General features: G+C 32.6%; 1 protein-coding gene and 1 long non-coding RNA gene across 3 annotated transcripts; both read right to left on the bottom strand.

The window, feature by feature from the left end:
- Positions 1-77: 77 nt before the first annotated feature.
- LOC132745348 (acylphosphatase-1-like) lies at positions 78-22638 on the bottom strand. The gene is made up of 4 exons (XM_060734243.1): positions 22501-22638; positions 20896-20912; positions 927-1036; positions 78-217 (listed from the first exon to the last, which is right to left on the bottom strand). Exons 1-4 carry the CDS (start codon positions 22556-22558, stop codon positions 103-105), a joined length of 300 nt encoding a protein of 99 aa, XP_060590226.1. The 5' UTR covers positions 22559-22638; the 3' UTR covers positions 78-102.
- Positions 8471-17039, bottom strand: LOC132745346 (uncharacterized). 2 transcript variants are annotated; one of them, XR_009627828.1, is made up of 4 exons: positions 16320-17039; positions 15769-15828; positions 14573-14642; positions 8471-8876 (listed from the first exon to the last, which is right to left on the bottom strand). It is a non-coding gene; the product is annotated as an uncharacterized LOC132745346 (long non-coding RNA). The 2 variants fall into 2 exon arrangements; XR_009627827.1 differs by lacking the exon at positions 16320-17039 and having other exon boundaries at positions 8472-8876; positions 15769-15947.
- Positions 22639-24003: the final 1365 nt, after the last annotated feature.

Raw genomic sequence — 24003 nt, forward strand, 5'->3', positions numbered from 1 at the left:
TCTAACCAAAAACAATGCAAACTAATTTAAAAGTTAACTAAGTTAACAACACAAGTTTAAATGATTTATCACAAAATCCTGGAGTATAAGAGACAAGGTTATTTAACGTTTTATAGTAAAACTTTTGTAAGTAGTTGAATCTATAGTTCTTTCATCTCTAAATTCTGCCTTGTCTATTTTCGATTGCCGGCTTCCCTTTTTAGATAACCAATGTTTCCTGAAATATAAAACACCATCAACATAAAAGCCGCGTCATGACAAAACCAACAGAGTGTGTTTGCGACTAGCATGGATCCAGACCAGCCTGCGCAGTCTGATCAGGATCCATGCTGTCCGCTTACCAACCCTTTTAAAAGTAGAGAAACTGATAGCAAACAGCATGGATCCTGATCAGACTGCGCGGATGCGGCTGGTCTGGATCCATGCTGGTCGCAAACCCATTATGTTGGTTTTGTCATGACGTGGCTCATATCTATCTCAACATACCAAAACTTTCACTATTCTATACTCTACTCACACTAGATAAAGTCTTTGGGTTTGTTGTTGACAATTAATTTTTTAGAAACACAACAACTAGATTACTTACAAATCATGCCAAAACATAAGTAAAGTCTTATGTAATCATTAAATTTCAAACAAAGACAGCTTCTTCAAGAATTATTTAAAACTTTGAAAAAGGGTAGGGAATACCCGAAACTAGTAGGTTTTAAATAAAAATTTAAACTTGCTCTGACTTTGTCACCTGTTCCTCTCGTATTATTTATTGTTGTTATTTAAAACTTTATAAAATTATCATTTATGGCCAATATTAACTTCAAAATCAATAACAGTTACAAAACCTGTGAAGATTTGCTTCTTCAAATTATTCATTAATTATGGCATCAAAAAACAAGAAAACAGAAGAAGTGGTAAATAAAACAACTTACATAGATTTAACAGCCTCTGTAGAACCCTGCAGTTGTCCAAGAACTGTACCACGATGTGTATTCATAACCCAACCAACAATGTGTAACTCTTTAGCTTTCTTTTGTGTGTACTGAAATGATATTAAAAAATAGTAATGCAATAAGTAGGTGAGCAAAAATAATGGCACACACTTTCAGTTGACAATAGGGCTATTAATATAACTAAATAATAAAATTTGCATTATAAGTCAAAAGTATGAAATTTACAAATAAAGCAATACATCTTTTACCACAAATATTAAGGACCAAATGCCTCATGTGCCTATGGCCTCATGTGCTATATTAAGGACCAAATGCCTCATGTGCAAATGAAAGGACAAACAGACAAACTAACATTTCTGTTTCTAAAAGTGCAAACTGGAAAATGTTAAAGAGTAGGTAAACAAAACATTTAGAAGAAACCAAAATATTCTTAGATCATACATGTAACTAATTTGTCTAAATTAGCAATCATTTTTCTCAATAGATAATATGTAAGATATATATTATACTCAACATCACTAATTTTGCGTCATCACTTATCTCACGGAAATGGCATATTTTCATGTGACCATTGACATAATTGGTCAGAATTGACATATTTTATTCAAACACCTTAACGACAAAGTTTTTGTGCAAAATAATTTAAATCTATAGATTTTTACGTAAAACTGAACAACATTTTACAAACTTCTGCAAAAAACAACAATAGTCCATTAAATTTGTGCATACGTCTGAAACAATCATCATTTTCTAAATGTTCTTGTTTGTTTAAAAAAATAAAATTTGAGTCACAATGTAAAGATACTTTTAATATTTAAAATTATGCAAAATTTTAACTGAAACATGAAAAAACTGAAATAAAACACCATTACCGCGAGGTAAATGATGACATACTGTTTTCAAAATGGCCGACACACGGTTTACATATGACAAATTAAAACTAATTTTGATTGAATATATTGTTGTTTCCTTGTGTCATATAGCAGGAAAATGACTAAATGATACAGTTTATGACAATTTTTGTAGTGTAAGTTTATTGTTTGTGTTCTTTACTGTTTTAAAGTGTTAAGTACCGTGAACTAAGAGGAGCACAGTATATAAGATAGAGTGGTCTGTCTATATATAAGTAAGTTAAGATTCTATAGGTACATTTGTTGTCTATAAATAAGCTAAATTATTTAGTTATAGTATGTTGATAATCATAAACAAACTGAAAACATTAAGATGAGTGCAATTGCACTACAAAATCAGAATATTGCAACATTAAAGCATGTTTAAAAAAAAACTTCACTGTTAACTCATACACATATATATCATAATATCTAGTGAGTAACTTCAGATGTTTTTGTATATAAATAGGAAATAATCATGATGCCTCAATCAAATACCTTATATGATTTTTACATTAAAATGCTTGAATTAAACAAAACAAATGAGTTTTAATAATAAAGAAATGAGTTTCTCTCAGAGAGATAATTTCACTCACAGAGATTTATTACTTTTCACTACCTATATAATTTATTAATAAAAAGATTATACAGATTATGATAAAATTATACAGATTTAAACCCTTCTTTTTATCAAACTATGATACCCTAGCTGTAATGTCTTCATGGATTCTCCTTATTTAACTAAGGATTAATAATTATAATACACAAGGTTAACCATTTAAAAGCTAAATTGCTATGAGGCAAAATGTTTTATTTTTAAGCTCCTTAACCTGCTGGAACTAAATGTCTCTTTGCCACCAGTATACAGCCAGGCCAGTCTGTATTTCTTCACAGAGTCTGACCAGACTCTATAATGTTGGCTGATTTACTTTAAATTTTCATCATGATATGCCCACAGGTGCTAGTTGCATTGATTTGACCTAAAATGTGTTTGACCTTGTTATTTATTCAATAAAATATCAATATATTAAAAAAAAAATTACAATTTTTTTTCACTGTTATATTATTATTGACAATAATAATATAACAGTGAAAAAAAAATGTTTTTAATTTTTTTTTCTTTAATATATTGATATTTATTGAATAAATAACAAGGTCAAACACATTTTAGGTCAAATCAATGCAACTAGCACCTGTGGATATGCCCAGCTGGTGTGTAAATTTAATTTTTAGAAATTCAACAGGTGAAGGGTTAAAGATAAAACTATTCAGATATAACTTTATAAGGATAATTAAGGCACAATGTAAAAAGCACTAATGGTTTAAAAATGCTTAACTACATAAAATGTTTTCAAAATCACAAAAACAGCAAGGGCACTGCTAGACGGAGCATTATATGCCCGAAAGTGTTTTTTTATTAAGGATGAAGCATGCGAATTAGGTGCTCATCCTATAAAATTTTACAGCTGTAGGTTGATTAATACTTAAGTTATTGAGCAGAAACTGTTTTCAGTTTTAAGGTTATAGTAACCTTGACCGTTGACCTTGTGACCCCAAAATCAATAGGGGTCTTCTACCCAATATGGACAATCATCCTAAGAAGTTTAAATATTGTGGGGAAAATGGAACTTGAGTTCTGCTCCAGAAACTGTTTTCAGTCTTAAGGTAATAGTCACCTTGACCTTTGACCTTGAGACCTCAAAATCTATAGCAGTCTTCTACCCAATATGCACAATCATCCTATGAAGTTTGAATATTGTGGGCCACAGGGAACTTAAGTTATGCTCTAGAAAATGTTTTCAGTATTAAGGTAAAAGTTACTTTGACCTTTTGATCTTAAAATCATTAGGGGTCTTCTACCCAATATGGACAAACATCCTACTAAGTTTGAATATTGTGGGCCAAATGGAACGTAAGTTATGCTACGGAAACCAAATTGTTAACGGACGGACAGACAGATGGATGCCAGTGGATATAACATAATATGGCCTTTCGGGCATATAAAAAAATAATGAGATTATGTCCCCTCATGTGAAAGTTATGATTACATTGTAAAGTGCTGAAAAACTGCCCAATCACAGCAAGCCATGTTTTTTTAATGATGTCCAAAAAAGATTTGTCGTTTCCTATCATTGCTCTGATATCAAGATTAATATCAGCATTGTTAAATGTGTTAAAGAGAATTAACTGAAATGATCTATCTAATAATAAATATTCCATGTAATAATTACACACACACACACACACACAAATGTCTCACGAAGAATGAAATATTAAATGTAAGTTCTTTAAAACTTAAATTATTATGATACAAAAAGTAACTCAAGGCGCAACTACGCACATTCTTTGGTCAGATAGTTCAACAATCTCTGATTAACAAAGTATGTTATTCAAGACAGTGAAGCAGTGGTATTGTCTATCATCTAAAAATTCGCAACTTAATAAAAGAATTAGAATTTCAGCAACAGGTGAATATATTCAATGTTCAATTAGTAAACTTATTATACACATGGACATACCAGAGATGATTACTGTAACTTTTCTCCTGCTGAATTTTTATAATGGATTTGCCCAGCTATGACTTCGGAACAGTCTATTCAAACTTTCAAAGAATTTCAATACCAAAATCTTTACTTAAGTTAAAGGCCCATTTTTTATTTCCAAAAAGCTTTTTTGTATTTGGTCTTATGTTGCAGATCCCAAAAGTTACCTCAGTGATTTTTCTCAATTAATTGGGAAGAGGCCTAAGCTTCTTGATTTTGGGAAAAATGATCGCTTAAATTGTTGTTTTGGGAAGTGAAAAAGCTGGTTTAAGTTCAGATTTTTGGGAAAACTGCATGATTTTAAAGAAAATTTCAATTGGGAAGAGGCCTTTTTCGGAGTCTGTTATATAAGTAGGAAAATCACTGTACCTATACACCTTTTGCTTCTGTTGCCTTTTGGAAGTGATTTGATTTTTTTTTGTATTGAAGACTATTTTGTTAACATTATGCTACTTTTATGAAAAGTAACAAGAATTTGTATCAGAGTTACCAATGTTCCCAGCCTAAGCAAGTTTTACATGAAGCACGAAATTGTGTTATTTTAATTTGATTTGGATCTGGACTTTCAATGCAAAATTTTGGTCAATGCTTGATCTGCACATGCAAGTAACAATTAATTCATTGAAATAACTCTTGTGTTTGTGTCAACAGAAATACATTTGTATACTTGTTATCACTATTTCATGCCACAAAATGTGACAAATATAAAATTAATACAGGATAAAGTCTGTTACAGGGCCTATTTTGTGTCCACTCATCCATCAAGGTATGTGGGCAATTCACTAATGACATTAATTTTGCATGGGCCTGAATTGGCATCATACCCTGTAACAGACTACTTTAGGCTTTGACCTCCAAGTGTGACCTTGACCTTTAAGGTATGGGTCTAGGTGTTGCGCATGACATTTCATCTTATCATTGTTAACATTTGTTTTGTATTCTTAAAATCCCTTCATGGATAAGAAAGTTATGGACCGGACAGGACATATACCCTCAAATAGACAATGTTGACTTTTAATCACCAAGTGTGACCTTGACCTTGGAGGTAAGGTCCTGTTTGTTGCGCATGACACATCGTCTTAATACTCTTATTACAGCAAACATTTGTGCCAAGTTACTTAAAATTTCTTTGATAAACGACATAGTTATGGACCAGACACGAAAATGTGACGAACGGTCAGACAGACAGAGCCTATTTCTATATTCCCCATCTTTTCTTCGAAAAGGCATGGGACAAATACAAATTCAGTGCTACTTTCTACAGGTGAAAAGTATCAAACAAAGTGCCAATAATTGAAAAAGTTCAGTGAAACACGTATTTTGCCAAAATAATTTAAACAAGAGGGCCAAGATGGCCCTAGATCGCTCACCTGACCCATCAAACTCATCCGAACAATTACCTAGACAAGCATTCTGACCAAGTTTCATGACAGGTGAGTCAAAAATGTGACCACTAGAGTGTTAACAAGGATTATCCATATTTGAGCAGTGTGACCTAGTTTTTAACCCCAGGTGACCCATATTCGAACTTGACCTAGAAATCATCAAAACAAACTTTCAGACCAATTTCCAGGATACTTGGATCAAAACAGTAGCCACTAGAGTGTTAACAAGATTTTTCTATTTATAGCTCCTGTGACCTAGTTTTTCATCCGGGATGACCCATGTTCAGACTCATCCGAGCAATTATCTAGACGGGCATCCTGACCTGATGATAATGGAGGCAAAAATGTGACCACTAGTGTGTTAACAAGGTTTTCCTATATTTGGGCCGTTTGACCTAGTTTTTGACCTCACGTCAACAATATTCGAACTTGACCTAGAAATCATCAAAACAAACTTTCGGACCAATTTCCAGGATATTTGGATCAAAACAGTAGCCACTAGAGTGTTAACAAGATTTTTCTATTTTTAGCTCCTGTGACCTAGTTTTTCATCCGAGATGACCCATGTTCGAACTCATCCGAGCAATTACCTAGACAAGCATCCTGACCAAGTTTGATGACAATTGAGTCAAAAATGTGACCACTAGAGTGTTAACAAGGTTTTTCTATTTTTAGCTCCTGTGACCTAGTTTTTCATCCGAGATGACCCATGTTCGAACTCATCCGAGCTATTACCTAGACAAGCATCCTGACCAAGTTTGATGATGATTGAGTCAAAAATGTGACCACTAGAGTGTTAACAAGGTTTTTCTATTTTTAGCTCCTGTGACCTAGTTTTTCATCAGAGATGACCCATGTTCGAACTCATCCAAGCTATTACCTAGATAAGCATCCTGACCAAGTTTGATGATGATTGATGCATAAATTGACCGCTAGAGTGTTAACAAGGTTTTTCTATTTTTAGCTCCTGTGACCCAGTTTTTCATCTGAGATGACCCATGTTCGAACTCATTCAAGCTATTACCAAGATAAGCATCCTGACCAAGTTTGATGATGATCGAGGCAAAAATGTGACCACTAGAGTGTTAACAAGGTTTTTCTTTTTTTAGCTCCTGTGACCCAGTTTTTCATCTGAGATGACCCATGTTCGAACTCATTCAAGCTATTACCAAGATAAGCACCCTGACCAAGTTTGATGATGATCGAGGCAAAAATGTGACCGCTCTAGTGTTAACAATGTTTTTCTATTTTTAGCTCCTGTGACCCAGTTTTTCATCTGAGATGACCCATGTTCGAACTCATTTGAGCTATTACCTAGATAAGCATCCTGACAAAGTTTGATGATGATTGAGGCAAAAATGTGACCTCTTGAGTGTTAACGAACAAGTGTGTACGGACGACAGATGACGGACATTCAACCATCCTAAAAGCTCACCCTGAGCTTGCTCAGGTGAGCTAATAAAAAATGTCAACACAAGAAAATGAATATCATTGCTTTTCGTATTTTCTTTGTGTCAATCTTCCAGTAGAAAGTTAAATGTGACTTGTCAGTAAATAATTAAAAGGTGTTAATAGATTTATAAGGATATCTGTTGTGTGTGTTCTCCATAATTGTACTAGTGACTTACATTTGCATATAACTTTAGATTTATTTTAAATAATTATGTATAAACTGTTTTCTGTATAGGAGAGGATTTCCCTCAGTTTCTTTTTAAATAGTAAATAAAACAAGAGGGCCATGATGGCCCTGGATCGCTCACCTGACACAACCGCATCCAAGCAATGTCTTAAACAAGCATCATGGCCAAGTTTGATGACAACTGAGTCAAACATGTGACCTCTAGTATGTTATAAAGATTTTTCCATATTTTGGCAATGTGACCTAATTTTTGACCGGATACGACCCATATTCAAACTTGACCTAGAAATCATCAAAACAACCTTCCTGACCAATTTCCACGAAATTTGGATCAAAACTGCAGCCACTAGAGTGTTAAAAAGATTTTTCTATTTTTAGCTCCTGTGACCAAGTTTTTGACCTGAGATGACCCATCTTCGAACTTGACCCAGAAATCATCAAAAAAAACCTTCCTGACAAATTTCCAGAATATTTGGATGAAAACTGCAGCCACTAGAGTGTTAACAAGCTTTTTCTATTTTTAGCTCCTGTGACCTAGTTTTTGATCGGAGATGACCCATCTTCGAACTTGACCTAGATATCATTGAAACAACCTTCCTGACAATTTTCCAGAATATTTGGATGAAAACTGCAGCCACTAGAGTGTTAACAAGCTTTTTCTATACTTAGCTCCTGTGACCTAGTTTTTGACCGGAGATGACCCATCTTCGAACTTGACCTAGATATCATTAAAACAACTTTCCTGACAAATTTCCAGAATATTTGGATGAAAACTGCAGCCTCTAGAGTGTTAACAAGCTTTTTCTATTTTTAGCTCCTGTGACCTAGTTTTTGACCCGAGATAACCAATCTCCGAACTCGATCTGTATTTCATTGAGACAAACATTCTGACAAAGTTTGATGATGATCCAATCAAAATTGTGACTGCTAGACTGTTAACAACCCAATTGTTAGAGTGTTAACAAGCTTTTTCTATTTTTAGCTCCTGTGACCTTGTTTTTGATCGGAGATGACCCATCTTCAAATGTCGTATAGCTGGTTGCACAGGCTAATTAGTCATACATGCTATATTCAAAACGAATGACAAGTCAACATGTATATACATATATTAAGGTTTTTATTTCATAATGTGCACTATGGAACATGACATGATTTATGAGTATTATAGTTCAGGATGCATGCGGACTAGCTTATGTCAAGATGATTTATATATGTAACTCTAAAATGCGTGTATTTATATACATTATAAAATGTCCTTAGGACAGGTTGATATTATATATACTATTCTCAAATGTCAGAGTAGGGTAGTTCGACTTTGGTATTACACTCGTTCACATGTGTGTTTGTATTTGTATATTAAAAGTATGTAACATCCGTGAGTTCTTTCTACGTTATACGACAACGGTTGATTTGGCGCCTAAGACCAGCGATGTCGAAGCGACGATTTTGGACAGCGGGACACAACGAAGTACCTGAAATAGAAAATTAAAGGTGAGTGATCGTTTATATACCTGTAATTTGCTAATTTTGAAGATGTCAGATCAAGATATAGCTACAATTTTTGAAAATTTGTCAGATAAATTAGAAAATATTTCAACTGTCATAGGTACACAGGGTTTATCAGAAATAGTACAAAATTTTGATGGAAATTCTAAATATTTTAATGACTGGATAAAATCTATAGAAAAATATGCTATTTTAAAAGGTTTGGATGATAATAAAATAAAATTAGTCGCATTTCAATCAAGTAAAGGGACTGTAAGCGATTTTATATGTAGATATTTGCGTGAAAATCCTCGTAATTCGTGGGAACAATTAAAAGAAGAAATAAGTACTAGATTTGGGGAAATTAAAGATTTACATCATGAATTTTATCTTTTGAGAAATTTAAAACAAGATTTGGGAGAAAGTGTTCAAATTTTTGGGGAAAAATTTATTAATTGTGCTGAAACCGCTTATGAAAATTATAAACTAGGAGATAATAGTTTAATTGAACTTCAGTTAGTAGAATTGTTTACGGATAATTTAGCGCATAATTATTTAAAACTTAAACTTATGAGAGAAAAGCCAAAAACTTTACAAGAAGCAATTACTTGCGCAATGAATGAACAGAATTTCAGAGCTAGATTTTCTGCCAGAGTAAAATTTTCTAATTCTCAAAATCACGCAAAATACATGAATTACAAAGCAAATCATTTTAATCATTATTATACAAGAAAATTTTTGCGTGTACTGTAAGAGACCAGGTCACCATGTGCGTAGTTGTAGATTTAGGAAAAATGAAATATATTCTGTATTTCACCGACAAAATTTTTCACGATTTAGGAAAAATAATAGCAATAATAGTTTGAAATCAAAGATTAAGTGCTGGAAATGTAATAATTTTGGTCATATTATGCGTGAATGTCGTAAACAAAATTTTTACGACAGAAACAAAATAAATTTTCAGGAAAACTAGCAAGTTCCTGTCACAAAGGGGTCATTGACAGGAACGATAAAATACCAAAATTTAGTATAGCATTAGCTGGAAGCCCTAATTCGTGTTTGATTAAAATAGAAAACTATAAATACAGATCGTTAGTAGATTCAGGTGCTGAAGTTTGTCTTCTGCATCGCAGAATATATAGAAAATTGAAGAATCCCCCTCAACTTATAAAACAGAAAATAAATTTATGTTCAGTTGACGGAAATTATTTACATATAGATGGTTATATAAATCTAAATTTTCAAATAGGGAAAACAGAAACAACTCAAAAATTCTATGTTGTTTCTAAAATGAATAGAAATATTATTTTAGGCCGTGATTGGTTAACACAAAATGGCGTTAGATTATATTTTGATTTAGGCTGCTTAAGAGTTAATAATACATATGTACCCCTCGAAGAAGATATTCATATTGCATCAATTGTTAGATTAAAACAGGATGTTATTCTGAAACCTCAAACAGTTAATGTGTGTACTGCTAAGTTAAAACAAAATCCAGGCTTGGAAAATGATAAATTATATGAATTAAAAAGTATAGAAACTGGAATGATTGCTTCTGAACCAGGTCTTATGATAACAAATTCTGTTATGAAACTTTCGGCTGATAGAATATTTCCTATTATGATTGTCAATAATACGCATAAAACTATAAGATTAAAACGAGATTCAGTAGTTGCTAAAGTTTCAGAAGTTGAGAGCATTAACTCGGTCACAGAGGCTCTTCAAACAACTTCCCCTCTTAACAACGATTTCGAACGTGATATTCATACACCTCCAGAACATTTTAATATTGTTAGAGACTTATTAAGGAAAAATAGAAATATTTTCGCAAATAAAGATTCTGAATTATCACAGACAGATACTGTAACCATGAAAATACCAACAGGTAATCATCCTCCAATCAAATTACGCCCATATCGCACACCTTTAAACAATAGAAAATTTATGAGTGACGCAATAGATGAGATGTTAGATGCTAATATTATAAGAAGAAGTCACAGCCCTTATTCATTTCCTGTTGTTATTGTCGGGAAACGTGACGGCAGTAAACGGTTTTGTGTTGATTTTAGACAATTGAATAAAATTACAAAGCCAACATCATATCCTCTCCCATTAATTGACGATATTTTAACACTACTAGGGTCTTCAAAATATTTTACAACACTAGACATGCGCTCAGGGTTTTGGCAGATACCCGTGCATGAATCAGACAAGGAAAAAACGGCTTTTACGACATTCCGAGGCTTGTTTGAGTTCAACCGAACACCTTTTGGCCTAGTTTCTGCCCCTGGAGTTTTCCAAGAACTCATGTCACATGTCTTACAAGGTTTAGAGGCATTTGCTGTCAGTTATCTTGACGACATTCTAATATTTTCGAAGTCATTAAATGAACATTTATCACATATACAGACAGTATTTTCAAAACTTAAAGAGCATAAATTAAAACTTAAACTGAAAAAGTGCAGTTTTATTCAGCAACAAACAAAGTACCTTGGTTTTATAATTGATCATGAAGGTATAAAACCAGACCCAGAAAAAGTAAAAGCTATTAGGTCACTTCCGGTACCAAAATGTGTTAAAGATGTCAGATCTTTACTTGGTGCTGCTGGTTTTTATAGAAGATTTTGCCCTAAATATTCTAAAATTGTTGAACCTCTAATCAATCTTACAAGAAAACGTGTTTTGTTTAAATGGACAAAAGAATGTCAAGAAAGTTTTGAACAATTAAAGAAAATGTTAACACGTATTCCACTTTTAGCATTCCCAGACCCAAATAAGCCTTATATTCTATACACGGACTCCTCAGATTTAGTGGTCGGAGCATGTTTAAGTCAGAAATGTGACAAATCTGGTATTGAAAAACCTATATACTTCTTATCTCATAAATTAAGTGAATCTCAAAGAAAGTACAGTACCATAGAAAAAGAAGCATTCAGTATTCATTATGCGTTACAAAAATTAGATGTTTATTTACATAATGCAGAGTTTACTATATTTACAGACCATAAACCTTTAAAATATCTTCTAGAAGCACCTATGCAAAACAAAAGAATTCAGCTTTGGGCTTTAAATATTTCTGCTTATAACTGTAAAATTGAATATTTGCCAGGAAAATTAAATTTAATTGCCGATTTCTTTTCTAGACCTCCAGCTGATGATAAAAATGCTAACAAGTCCGATATTGAACTTTATGAGCCTGATATAAATGACAATGCCTTCGAAATAACGGTCTCAAATTCAAGTAATAATTCAAATAATGATAATACACATGCTGTGAAAACTGATGAAAGCTATGAAGTAAATGCTTTTGATTCTACGCACTTTAATACCAAAGAAATAGCAAACAAAGAATACCAATTTCAAGAGCCAATTGTAGAAGATATTAAACAATTCGAAAAATTAAATATGGCCTCAGAGCAAGATAAAGATCAAACTATTCTTGAACTGAAAATGTTACTACGTCACGGACAGCCAACTAAATCAGTGCAGAGCAAATATTTAGAAATTGACCAAGTTCTTTATTATCTGTCTAATGTAGATGATAATCCTAATCTTAGATTGTTTGTTCCGCAACACTTAAAACACCTTGTCATTACTCAATATCATTTAAATAATGGTCACCCAGGAACACAGAGGTTATTTACAACAATAAAACAAAAATATTTTTGGCCAAATATGTTCAAAGAATTGTATGAATATGTTTCTAAATGTGTTGATTGTCAGTCACGTAATCTTACAAAAATAAAAGCACCTATGGGCGAAACAAGAGTACCAATGTATTCATTCCAGACCATGAGTATCGACGTTATAGGGCCATATGAAAAAACAATGAGTGGTAACCGCTACATTATTTGTTTTATTGACCTTTACAGTGGTTATCCCGAGTGTTTTCCTACTGCTGACAAAAGTACTGATACGATTATACATTTACTATTAGAAGAAATTTACCCTAGATACGCATGTCCATTACAAATTGTCACTGACAATGGATCAGAATTTACAAGTAATGCTTTTAAAGAAACACTTAAAGAGTTAAGAATTGATCACGTGCGTACAACTACCTATCATGCTGCCGGAAACGCGAAAAATGAACGTTCTCACCATGTCATACATGATATCTTAGCTAAAAGAATTCAGGGAAATCTCAAACAATGGGATATTCATCTTAACATGACACTAGCCGCACTTAGATTCAATGTCTCTAGGACTTCAAAGCATAGTCCATTTTATTTGTTATATAACCGTGAGGCCTTATTACCAATCGACCTGTTGCTACAACCAAGGCAGCGCTATCATGGCGAAGAGTATCACAAAATTGCATTACAAGAACAACATAATACTTTTCTATCTGTTTATAAAAACCTTAAAAAAGCAAAACGCGAACAAGCTAGCTATGCAGATAAGACCGCAAAAGATATCAAATTTGAAATAGGCGATCCCGTATTTTATAAAAATTTTCGTAAGAGAAGCAAACTAGATGTGAATTGGAAGCCATTTTATAGAATTATGGAGAAAAGGTCACCATTAACTTATATAATAAAAAATCAATTTGACAATTCAACAGTTAAAGTCCATGCAGAACAAATTAGGCTTGCAAATATTAATGACTGGTCAATACCAAAAGCAGATAATACTGGCAGACCAAAAAGAAATGCCACATTTGTAGTTACACCTGAAAATAGCGATACTGATGATGCTTCAGAAATACCAGAATCAGTATTACCCCAAGTTGCTAAGAATGTAAGAAAAGAAAGGTCAAATTCTGATAGTGAAGATGATATTCCATTAGCCGAATTACAGAAACATCTTCGACAACAACAACAAATTTCAAATAATGAAAATGCTCAAAGTAATGCACATTCAGAAGAAATGCAATCGCAGACTGATTCAGAATTATCAGACTCAAATTCCATACAAGTAAATAGCAATCCTCCGTCACAAGCAACATATAATGCTATTCAGTCAGATTCAATGGCTGATGATAACGATTCCGATAATGAGATGTTTATAAACTCTGTTTCTACTAAAAAGAAAAGTATTGTAAAACATCGATATAAAGTATCTGGTAAGGTAAACACAAAGTTACAAAGTAAAGATAAAGGGTCGAAATCAAGTTTTAAAATGATTTTACAAGGATTAGCTGAATTGTTATAGAACGTTATATTCCGTGTTATATGCTATACTAATTTTCGGTAAATTGACCTCAAGCATTGTAAATAGTAATTATGGAAAGAAGAAAATATATATGTTAAAAGAAATCAATATAAAACAAAACAGAAAATTACATTATTTAACCATATATCTTTATATTTTTGGTGGTTGTATTCATTTATATTAATTTTCAAGTTCTTTTTATTAGAACTATATATCTTAGAATTTTTTATTATTGCCTGGAATGATCGTTATTCGCTATATATTTATTAATAGATCGGTTAATTAAAATGCATTTCAAAGTAAATGACAGCACTTAATCATGAGTTTCAAATTGATTATTTACTTTATTTCATATTGGAATAACATGTGTCAACGCACAATCATTAAATAAAGTTTAAATTGGGATAAGTCTTATTGTCGAAATAAACTAAAGTTAATAGCTTAGTTAAAACTAACAAAATATGTCTAAAAAATCAATATGAAAAGTAACAATTTTAAATATCAAGTATTACATAAATAAGATACTTACACTAGAGAACATCTTTCATTGGAATTCTTATCCTATGCATTTTATGACAGTTGTCTTGTTGTTCATATATCTGAAACAAAATTATGTTTATTGTATATAATATCTATTAACCGATCTGACAACGGACGAAAATGCAAAATATTGGTCTAACGATCACTTGTCGTCCAGCCAAGACAGAGAGGTGCGAGCGAATTCGCCGGTACAGTCAAACACCGCCTGACTAGAAACTATTACAGTCAGCCTCTACAATGTCAAACTATGTACAACAAAAACCATGCAGATATAACCATAAACACCTTCTTCGATGTAAAACCATGCAGATATAACCATAAACACCATCTTCGATGTAAAACCATGCAGATATAACCATAAACACCTTCTTCGATGTAAAACCATGCAGATATAACCATAAACACCTTCTTCGATGTAAAACCATGCAGATATAACCATAAACACCTTCTTCGATGCAAAACCATGCAGATATTACCATAAACACCTTCTTCGATGTAAAACCATGCAGATATAACCATAAACACCTTCTTCGATGTAAAACCATGCAGATATAACCATAAACCCCTTCTTCGATGTAAAATTATATGAAATAAGCGTCTACGATGTTTAAAATACATAACTATGCTGTTACAGCCGTCAACAACAACAACAACAACAACAACAAAATTGTGGAATCAAATAAACTTTTGTTCCTGTCTTCAACCAGAGAAGCCGAAAACTTCCGTTTATCGATAGAATGTGTTTTTCTATGTGTTATATAAACTTAAAAACAAAAACCCAGAGAAATACTGATGACAACTTCTTATCAAAATAATTATTTGTGCGCGACAGAGATATCCAAAATAAATATCACATAAACATTTGCGAGAATCGTGCAACAGCAAACTGTTAATTTAATTATCTTTTACTCAAAAACGTTGCTACATAAATGAAGAATTATAGATCTATCATCACTTTGTTGTATTGTTCAATACAAGACATTCTTTTTACAACTACGAAACAAGAACAGCGTTTACAGATGTGCCAATAAATATTCGAATATAACTTTATCAACTTGTGTATAAAGTCTACGTTTACACATATCAAATACATATATATTAATTTAAAAGAATCTTCAAGAACATCAAACATTTATGAACAATTATGAGTGTCAATTTATAATTATTCTTTAGAAAGCTACATACCAACGATTTGAAATTCCCGACACGTCACGAAGACCAAGCCATACTGATGTCAGCAAGTACCTGTTACAAAAAATATACGTGTCACAGGAAGTGTTCAATGCGCATGCACAATACACGTTTTACAGGAAATGAAACACCTGGACATTTTATCAATTATCAATTGTTTACAATATTTTTTTAAAACTTTTTCGTATATAAATATCTTTTTTACTCTTATCATACATATAAATCTGTTAAATTTTATACTTTAAAGTTTTTCTAATTAATATTCTTAAAATAATTTGTTCTTTGAAAATTGTTAACTTATTTGTTTGTTTTTATGTTTACTAAATCGCTAGAAATTAACTTTTTTTTTTTTTCTTTTTTTTTATGATGAAATAAAGGAAATTTAATATTTATTGAAAAACTTATAAAGCTATAATATTTACCTTATGTTACTTTAACATATTATTTTTGTATTTTTTTTTGCATAAAGATTAATCGAACATTTAACAATAATTATTATTTTACTTATTCAAAACTTTTAAAACTAATATCAAAAGTAAACTTACCTGTGCTACATTGTATCTATCCAAATTTTTCTATTAAAATGAATTAAAACAAAAAGGTTACGCACGATATACAATTGACCAATCAGCGATTATATGACTTAAGGTGATTTTTTCTTTTAAAAGTAAACTAATAAAAAGTCATTAGATAACATCTCTGACCGGACATCTCTGACCGGATATTACCTTCGGCGATTTTTCTTTAAGAATAAAGTAACAAAAGGTTGATGTAAAACATCCTTACCTTAGGGGTAAAACAGACGTCAAGTTGATTTTAGATTTTTTTTTAATTTGTTACGAGTTTGAAATATTTGATAGTAACCTTGTTTAAAACTTTTTTTTTTTTAAATATTTTTTTTATATAAGTAATGGAGGAATTGTCGTATAGCTGGTTGCACAGGCTAATTAGTCATACATGCTATATTCAAAACGAATGACAAGTCAACATGTATATACATATATTAAGGTTTTTATTTCATAATGTGCACTATGGAACATGACATGATTTATGAGTATTATAGTTCAGGATGCATGCGGACTAGCTTATGTCAAGATGATTTATATATGTAACTCTAAAACGCATGTATTTATATACATTATAAAATGTCCTTAGGACAGGTTGATATTATATATACTATTCTCAAATGTCAGAGTAGGGTAGTTCGACTTTGGTATTACACTCGTTCACATGTGTGTTTGTATTTGTATATTAAAAGTATGTAACATCCGTGACTTCTTTCTCCGTTATACGACACAAACTTGACCTAGATATCATCAAAACAACCTTCCTGACAAATTTCCAGAATATTTGGATGAAAACTGCAGCCTCTAGAGAGTTAACAAGCTTTTTCTATTTTTAGCTCCTGTGACCTTGTTTTTGATCGGAGATGACCCATCTTCAAACTTGACCTAGATATCATCAAAACAACCTTCCTGACAAATTTCCAGAATATTTGGATGAAAACTGCAGCCTCTAGAGAGTTAACAAGCTTTTTCTATTTTTAGCTCCTGTGACCTAGCTTTTGGCCCGAGATAACCCATCTTCGAACTCGATCTGTATTTCATTGAGCAGGGGTTTATTTAAGCGGACGCCCGCTTGCCCGCGTCGGGTAGAAATCGCTGCGGGCAAGTGAAATTTGAAAGCAAATTGCCCTGCGGGCAAGTGAATTTTCGTTATGCCTTCTATTAGCTTTGATATCCTTTGCCGATAATACTTTTCTTTCCGTTCATATTACAGTCAAACAAGTGTATTTTTAACTGTTTCTGATTGTAGTTAGACTCCTATCAACCAATCAAATTACGTAAAAAAACTTTTTCCATTTTGCTTTCCTTTCAAAATGGCGGGCGGCGCCGAAAGTTTTCCCATTTTTAAAAGAAAAAAATCTACAGCAATTTAAGAAAAAGCCACAGCAAAGAAAACATCTGATTTTCTGAATAAAAAGCATAAAATCACAAAAATTCAAGATGAGTTATGTCAATAAAGACTGACACAACTGCAAGATACAGAAAAATCGGGCCGTAAAAATCTACTCCTTTGAATCCTGTACGCTATTGTTTTCTTCATACAGTCAAAATTTAACTAACTGGCGTCAACTCATTTGCAATAGGGCCACTCTTAAAAAATTATCTGTTTGCTATTGCCGGCCGACCCAGCCAAAATGCCCCGACTCAAAAGTTTTTTTCAGCTTAAAAAAATCAGATTTTTTTTTATTTCCGCCAAATCAGCCAGGGCATTCCACCCAAAAATTTCCCTCGAAAACAAAAATAAAATCGGAGGAAAATCACACATTTAATATGTAATGTAACGAGTGATCATTCATGAGGGCATTCTGTGCGTTACTATTTAAAGTATTTACATAAATAGCGACCAACCAGGGAAGGATATTTTCCTTACGTCACGCAGTACTGCATGCGCGCGGCAATTAAGTCGAATTAACTAATAATAGAACGTATCAAATTAAGGTGTGGAAACGGGATTAAAAATAATGTTTGTTCAGTTAATGAATATTTGTAAAGCATTTATATGGTCACTAGTTTACCATGTGGTAATTTTAATGTGCTTTGGAGTACATGTTCGTTTGTTTATGACTGCCGACACAGATTAAATACTTAGCCCATGCAATAAAACATTTCTGGTAGCAGCGGGGATTCTGTCATAAAATTGACCGAAAAAATAATTTTTTGGAAGCTGTGGTCATTTCATATGCATTATTGTTTTGATAGCAGACACAAGTATTGCAAAATATCTTCAAGATCATAAAAATGTAAATAAAATATCACAATCAAAATCACAGATTTACATACGTCTAATTAAACTCCATGTCAAAATGCACTTACGATTAATAATATGTCAATAATTGACACGATAAATATCCAACATTTTTTACTTGAGCAATAATTAAACATGTGTTATCATTCCTTGACAAAAAGAAATGACAGGTTTTTTTCCTGATATATAAAAGAGGTGGAAGTCAATTGAGTGTCGGCATTTCTTTGATGATTCGGCAACAACTACAGGTGTGTAAACATCAAAGATTCACAGATTCTTCAGAAGAGCCGACCAGTCATTAGTCAGAGGTCATTTCGTGTGTAAATTTTGTATTTATATTTAACAATGGAAACATTATATTCCTTTTATTTATGGATGCTACTTTTTGCGCGAGTGTTTTTGTGTCTTTTAGCGCTATGGAATTTCAACAATCTGCGATAATTTTCGGTAACTAACAATGAAATATTTTAACGATCCGCCATTCAGAAATTATAGGAGACAAATCTTGCGTGTGTTATTTTTTACAGACGTGTAATAAATTGAGTAATGATCATGCATCCGTGAGAACGAAATGTCCTGGTGATCCACTATAATTTTTCCAGTTCGTGCAGGATTAGTTTATCACATCGGTAATTTGACCATGCTTGAATTTATGTCCACATAGTCTTTTTTTTTATTTCATGCTATGATTACTAGTGAACATGTTTTTTATTGTTTTTAACTGTCTTTTACATGTTAGTTTTGCCGATGATGATAGTGAAGCCCAAATTTCCAAAATCTGTTACAACGTATTAACTTACGTTCAGTAAAAATTATATATCAAAAAAAAAAAAAAAAGCCTACCTACCGACCCACTCCTTATAACTCTGGGTCGGCAATAGCAAACATATATATTATTAAGGATGGCCTAGGCCTATAGAATTTTTTTTAAAAATCGTCACCAGTAATCTTTTTTACACAAATCTTGATGAAAAATCATAATAGTCTTGAACTGTTGTTAATTTATTTTCCTTTCTCCCCTACGGCAATGTTTAAAAATATTCTTACCTATTAATAAACAGAATAAAATAATCCATAAAATGTTTAAAATCCTTTTGGGTAAATCACAGCATATTGTGTAACTATAAGTTATCTGAGGTCATTCTAGGTCATGCCTAATTTACGACCAAAACAGAAAAAATCTCCTGAAACATACAGCAAATGACGTATATTACGTCTGACAGTTCTTTGAACCAGTCAGTGCTCTGAACTGTATGATTACTGCATGGGGTGAGTCCCTTTGATGTGACATAAATAAATTTTAATACAAACAGGGAGGATAGGAATCAGACAGATCAATTTAAATTGAGTATAACACATCCTGTCATGGACTTGGAGCAACTTGTTGTTTTTAAAAATGAAATAAATTTGAAAGGTACATTACTAGTTTGGTAAATTAAATGCAAACAAAGCAAACATATTTTTGATATTTACATTGTTTGAAATCAACAATAAACATTTAAAACCTAGCACAATTTTAACAATCAATGTACTGTTTCCTTTTTAAAGTTGTAATAGGGAATAAATATTTTTAAGGTGATAGCATCTGAATGTTAATATATATTTTAAGTCATCTGGAATAGGGCCTAATTATTACATGTACCTGTAATTTTTATAAGCCTTAACAGATTATGTCGGACATGACTATTGTTAATCTTCACTTTCATTTTACTATTTTGATGTGAAGAATCCCTGACATTTAGGAGTTTTTCTAAATTAAATCTCAGGGATTTCTATTGGATCCCTGGCAAAGAAAGTTGTGTCGACCCCTAGACTATTGTGAATTAGCAAAAAAACATATACAGTAGGGAATTTAGGACTATTTTACTATCTGAGGCATAAGTTGATAGGATCTGCAATAAATCTTATTTTTACACATAATTTTTGCTTTGATTTAATATTAACAAACTTCACATTTAAGATCGGGCAACCTGTTTTTCCTGGGGGCAAGTAGATTTTCAAAGTTACTTGCCCTTCGGGCAAGTGAAAGTCAAAACCTTAAGTAAACCCCTGTTGAGACAAACATTCTGACAAAGTTTGATGATGATCCAATCAAAACTGTGACTGCTAGACTGTTAACAACCAAATTGTTGACGACGCACAACGCACGACGACGGACGCCGGACATAGCCCCATCACTATACCTCACCTTGACCACTTCGTGGTCAGGTGAGCTAAAAAGTTAGCAATTCAGTTTTAGAAATCATGGATACACACTTTGGCAATCACTAGACTGATGTGTATCTGACCATAATGTACTTCTGTACTTACTCTTCTGAAGAAAACACCTGAAACGGAACATAATACACATTTTGTTTTTTTAAAACCACAGTCCATGTGCATTTATTCTTTTTTTTTAGGTATGAATAAAAGATTAAAATAAGATAAAAAGAGAATAAATGCTCTAATGATAGCTACCTGATGCTACATGAACTACAGGAAATAAAATTAACGAACTGTTTCACTGTGTTATGGCCATTTGTTTATCAGATGTATAATGAATTAAATTGAATTGGTAAAATTTTGGACTGTAAAGGATTTAATCATGATTTTTCGGAAGCAGTTTACTTCTTTTGTTAAAAGGTATTTATTTTTTACATTTGTTCATAAATAGGTAAAAAAAAAAAAAACCGGCTCCCCAGTTTTGCCATATGCAAATGCACTGTGCTTTGAAGATGAGAACCAGTCAGCTATAGTCAGAGCCATTCGGTAATATGTTGGTTCCCATCTTCAAAGCGAGGCGCATTTGCATATTGAAAAGCTGGGGAACCAGTTTGAATTTGTCGAAAGACTTTGTAAAAGGAGTAAAACGGCAATATTCTTGATGTTCATTTCACCTGTTATGTTGTTTATATTGATGTTGAAGTTTAAAATTGCCCATCATGGTGGAGAATAATATCTTCTGTGTCATTGGACAAAGGGATTATGATTGTGAAAATATTGGAAATGGAATAAAATATATGGTGATTTTGATGGTAGGTGACTAGGTGTGCGGATTTCTTCCGGCGAACATTTTTATCTTGTGTATTAGATCTTTTTCTCAAAACAGCTTATATTAAATTTATTGATATACATTGATCAGTCGTGTGCTGGGATTGACAAACGTACATTTTATTTGGATTTTTAAAGCATTTTGAGCTCCACACCCAAAGTGTGTGCACAGACGCTTGGGGGTCAGATCCTGCCCCCCAACGTGATACGCCCCTGTAAACACTCTGTCAAAAATATTTTAATATTTAAACACGAATGGGACATCTGCTACAACGATACAACTGGTTTTCGATCAATTTTTACATATCTGAAAAAATTACCTTTTTACCTTTTGTGTTGTTTTCCACATTTTCCTATTCTGTATACTAAATTCAGAAAATTTGAATTTGGCGCCCGAAAGTAAGATGATTCCGATACAAGTTTAGTTGTGAGAGAATTAAAGCGTGGGCCCGGCTCAAAAAGCGAAAGAAGAGCGCAAACATATGCTAGGCTCAGGTCTCGTATTGGTTGGACAGGGAATTTGTGTTTACATTCTGGAGTCTGTAATCTTTACTTTATTGAGACTTTATGGTAAAAGGTAATTTTTTCAGATATGTAAAAATTGATCGAAAACCAGTTGTATCGTTGTAGCAGATGTCCCATTCGTGTTTAAATATTAAAATATTTTTGACAGAGTGTTTACAGGGGCGTATCACGTTGGGGGGCAGGATCTGACCCCCAAGCGTCTGTGAGTGTGTGTGCCTCTTACAACTGCCACTGGACTTGTGTCTGTGAAAATTCCCCAAAACTATTTTCATACCTTTTATAAATTATTTCATTTCCTGAGAAATTAATTTCGGCTAAAACGTATTCCATACACCATGATATATAATTTGTTACACAAACCTTGAACTTTTCCAAAGACTTCAAAATCTACAGAAACCAAATTTCCACCTTCAGCCATGTTCCAAACACTGCCAACGTCGCGATAAATGTAGATATTTGATTGGTTAATTGCAGAAATTCTGTCCAATTAAATCTTTTGTTAGATTGACGGATAATGATATTTCCCGTCTGCACGTCATTTACCGGATGAGAGTTCGAATACGTAACACGGTACAGCCAGCAGGGTATTGAGGCATTATTTTATTTCCAATGATTAATGATGGCTTTATTTACATTAAAGCCGTGGTTTAATTAAAGCCTCTGACTTTTTATGCCTGCCTTAATTTTACATGTAAATAAAAAAAAAATATGTTTAAACATAATTAGCTCTGCTAAACTGGTGGAACACAATCTAATTTATAAAATAGGAGAGTACCCAGAACGGCAAAATTGAAAATGTTGCAGGCTCAGTTTGATGGAGAGTAGAGTGTTCATACAGTCACAGACCTTAATTACAATAATATAAATCCGTGATATTATTTTACTTTTAAATGAATTTTAAAAATTTTCATGAAAATTAGTATGAATTTGGAGGCATGTTGCTTTAAGCAGAATATAATTAAAAACATCTCTTTGTATTTGTATTTTTCAGTTTGATTGAAGCGAGTAGTAAAAAGACTATGTAAAATTCAGTCTGGTTAAAGTTTTTACAACACATTAATCCAAGGTGAGTGACACTTGGTGTACTGTATTTAATATCCACTGCCATACACAAACAAACTAACAAAACCAAGGAAACAATAATTTAATATATTATCTGACCTTAATTTGACCTTTATGTGTGACCTTGGCCTCAGGACCTGAATTTTATGCACAATACGTATCTCATATTGATGAACATTTGTGCCATGTTTGTACTATGTTATATTAAAATCCCTTTATGCCATTTATGCATGTAGAAGTTTTGCTTGAACATGCAGTTTCAGAGTGTTTTTTTGGCTTATTTTATAGCCGTTATTGGGTCATATTCCCAATTGAAAATAGTATATTATTTTCCCAATCCACAGGAAAAAATTTCCATTTGAATGTAAAATATTAAAAATATTGAATAAAAATTCTAAAATCTTTGCAAATAAGGGCTTCTTCACTGTAATAGTGCTTAAATGATGAAGATGCCATCCTAGACAGTAATTGTTTTGCATCCATTTATATCACTGTAAAATTTCAGTCATGCATTTTTTCCCAATTTTTACAGAACACTGCTGAAATTCCCAATTCCATGGGTATGGGTCGTGTTCCCAAAATCCTGGAAAAAATCCCTATTTTTCCTCAAAACTCCAGTAAACCTAGAAGGCTGTTACATGCGCATGATACTTTTCTGGAATATTTTCAAAGAATTAGAATGTTCAGACAGACTACAGACACCGGAGATTCCAATCTCCCATCAAAATACCACAACTTGAATCTGTTGAGCTTATATATGTAGACTTTGACACACAGTATCAGTATTCTGTTCGTTATATA

The sequence above is a fragment of the Ruditapes philippinarum genome, unplaced genomic scaffold (assembly GCF_026571515.1).
Source record: "Ruditapes philippinarum isolate M1 unplaced genomic scaffold, ASM2657151v2 ctg996_1_1_1_1, whole genome shotgun sequence".
NCBI lineage: Eukaryota > Metazoa > Mollusca > Bivalvia > Venerida > Veneridae > Ruditapes > Ruditapes philippinarum.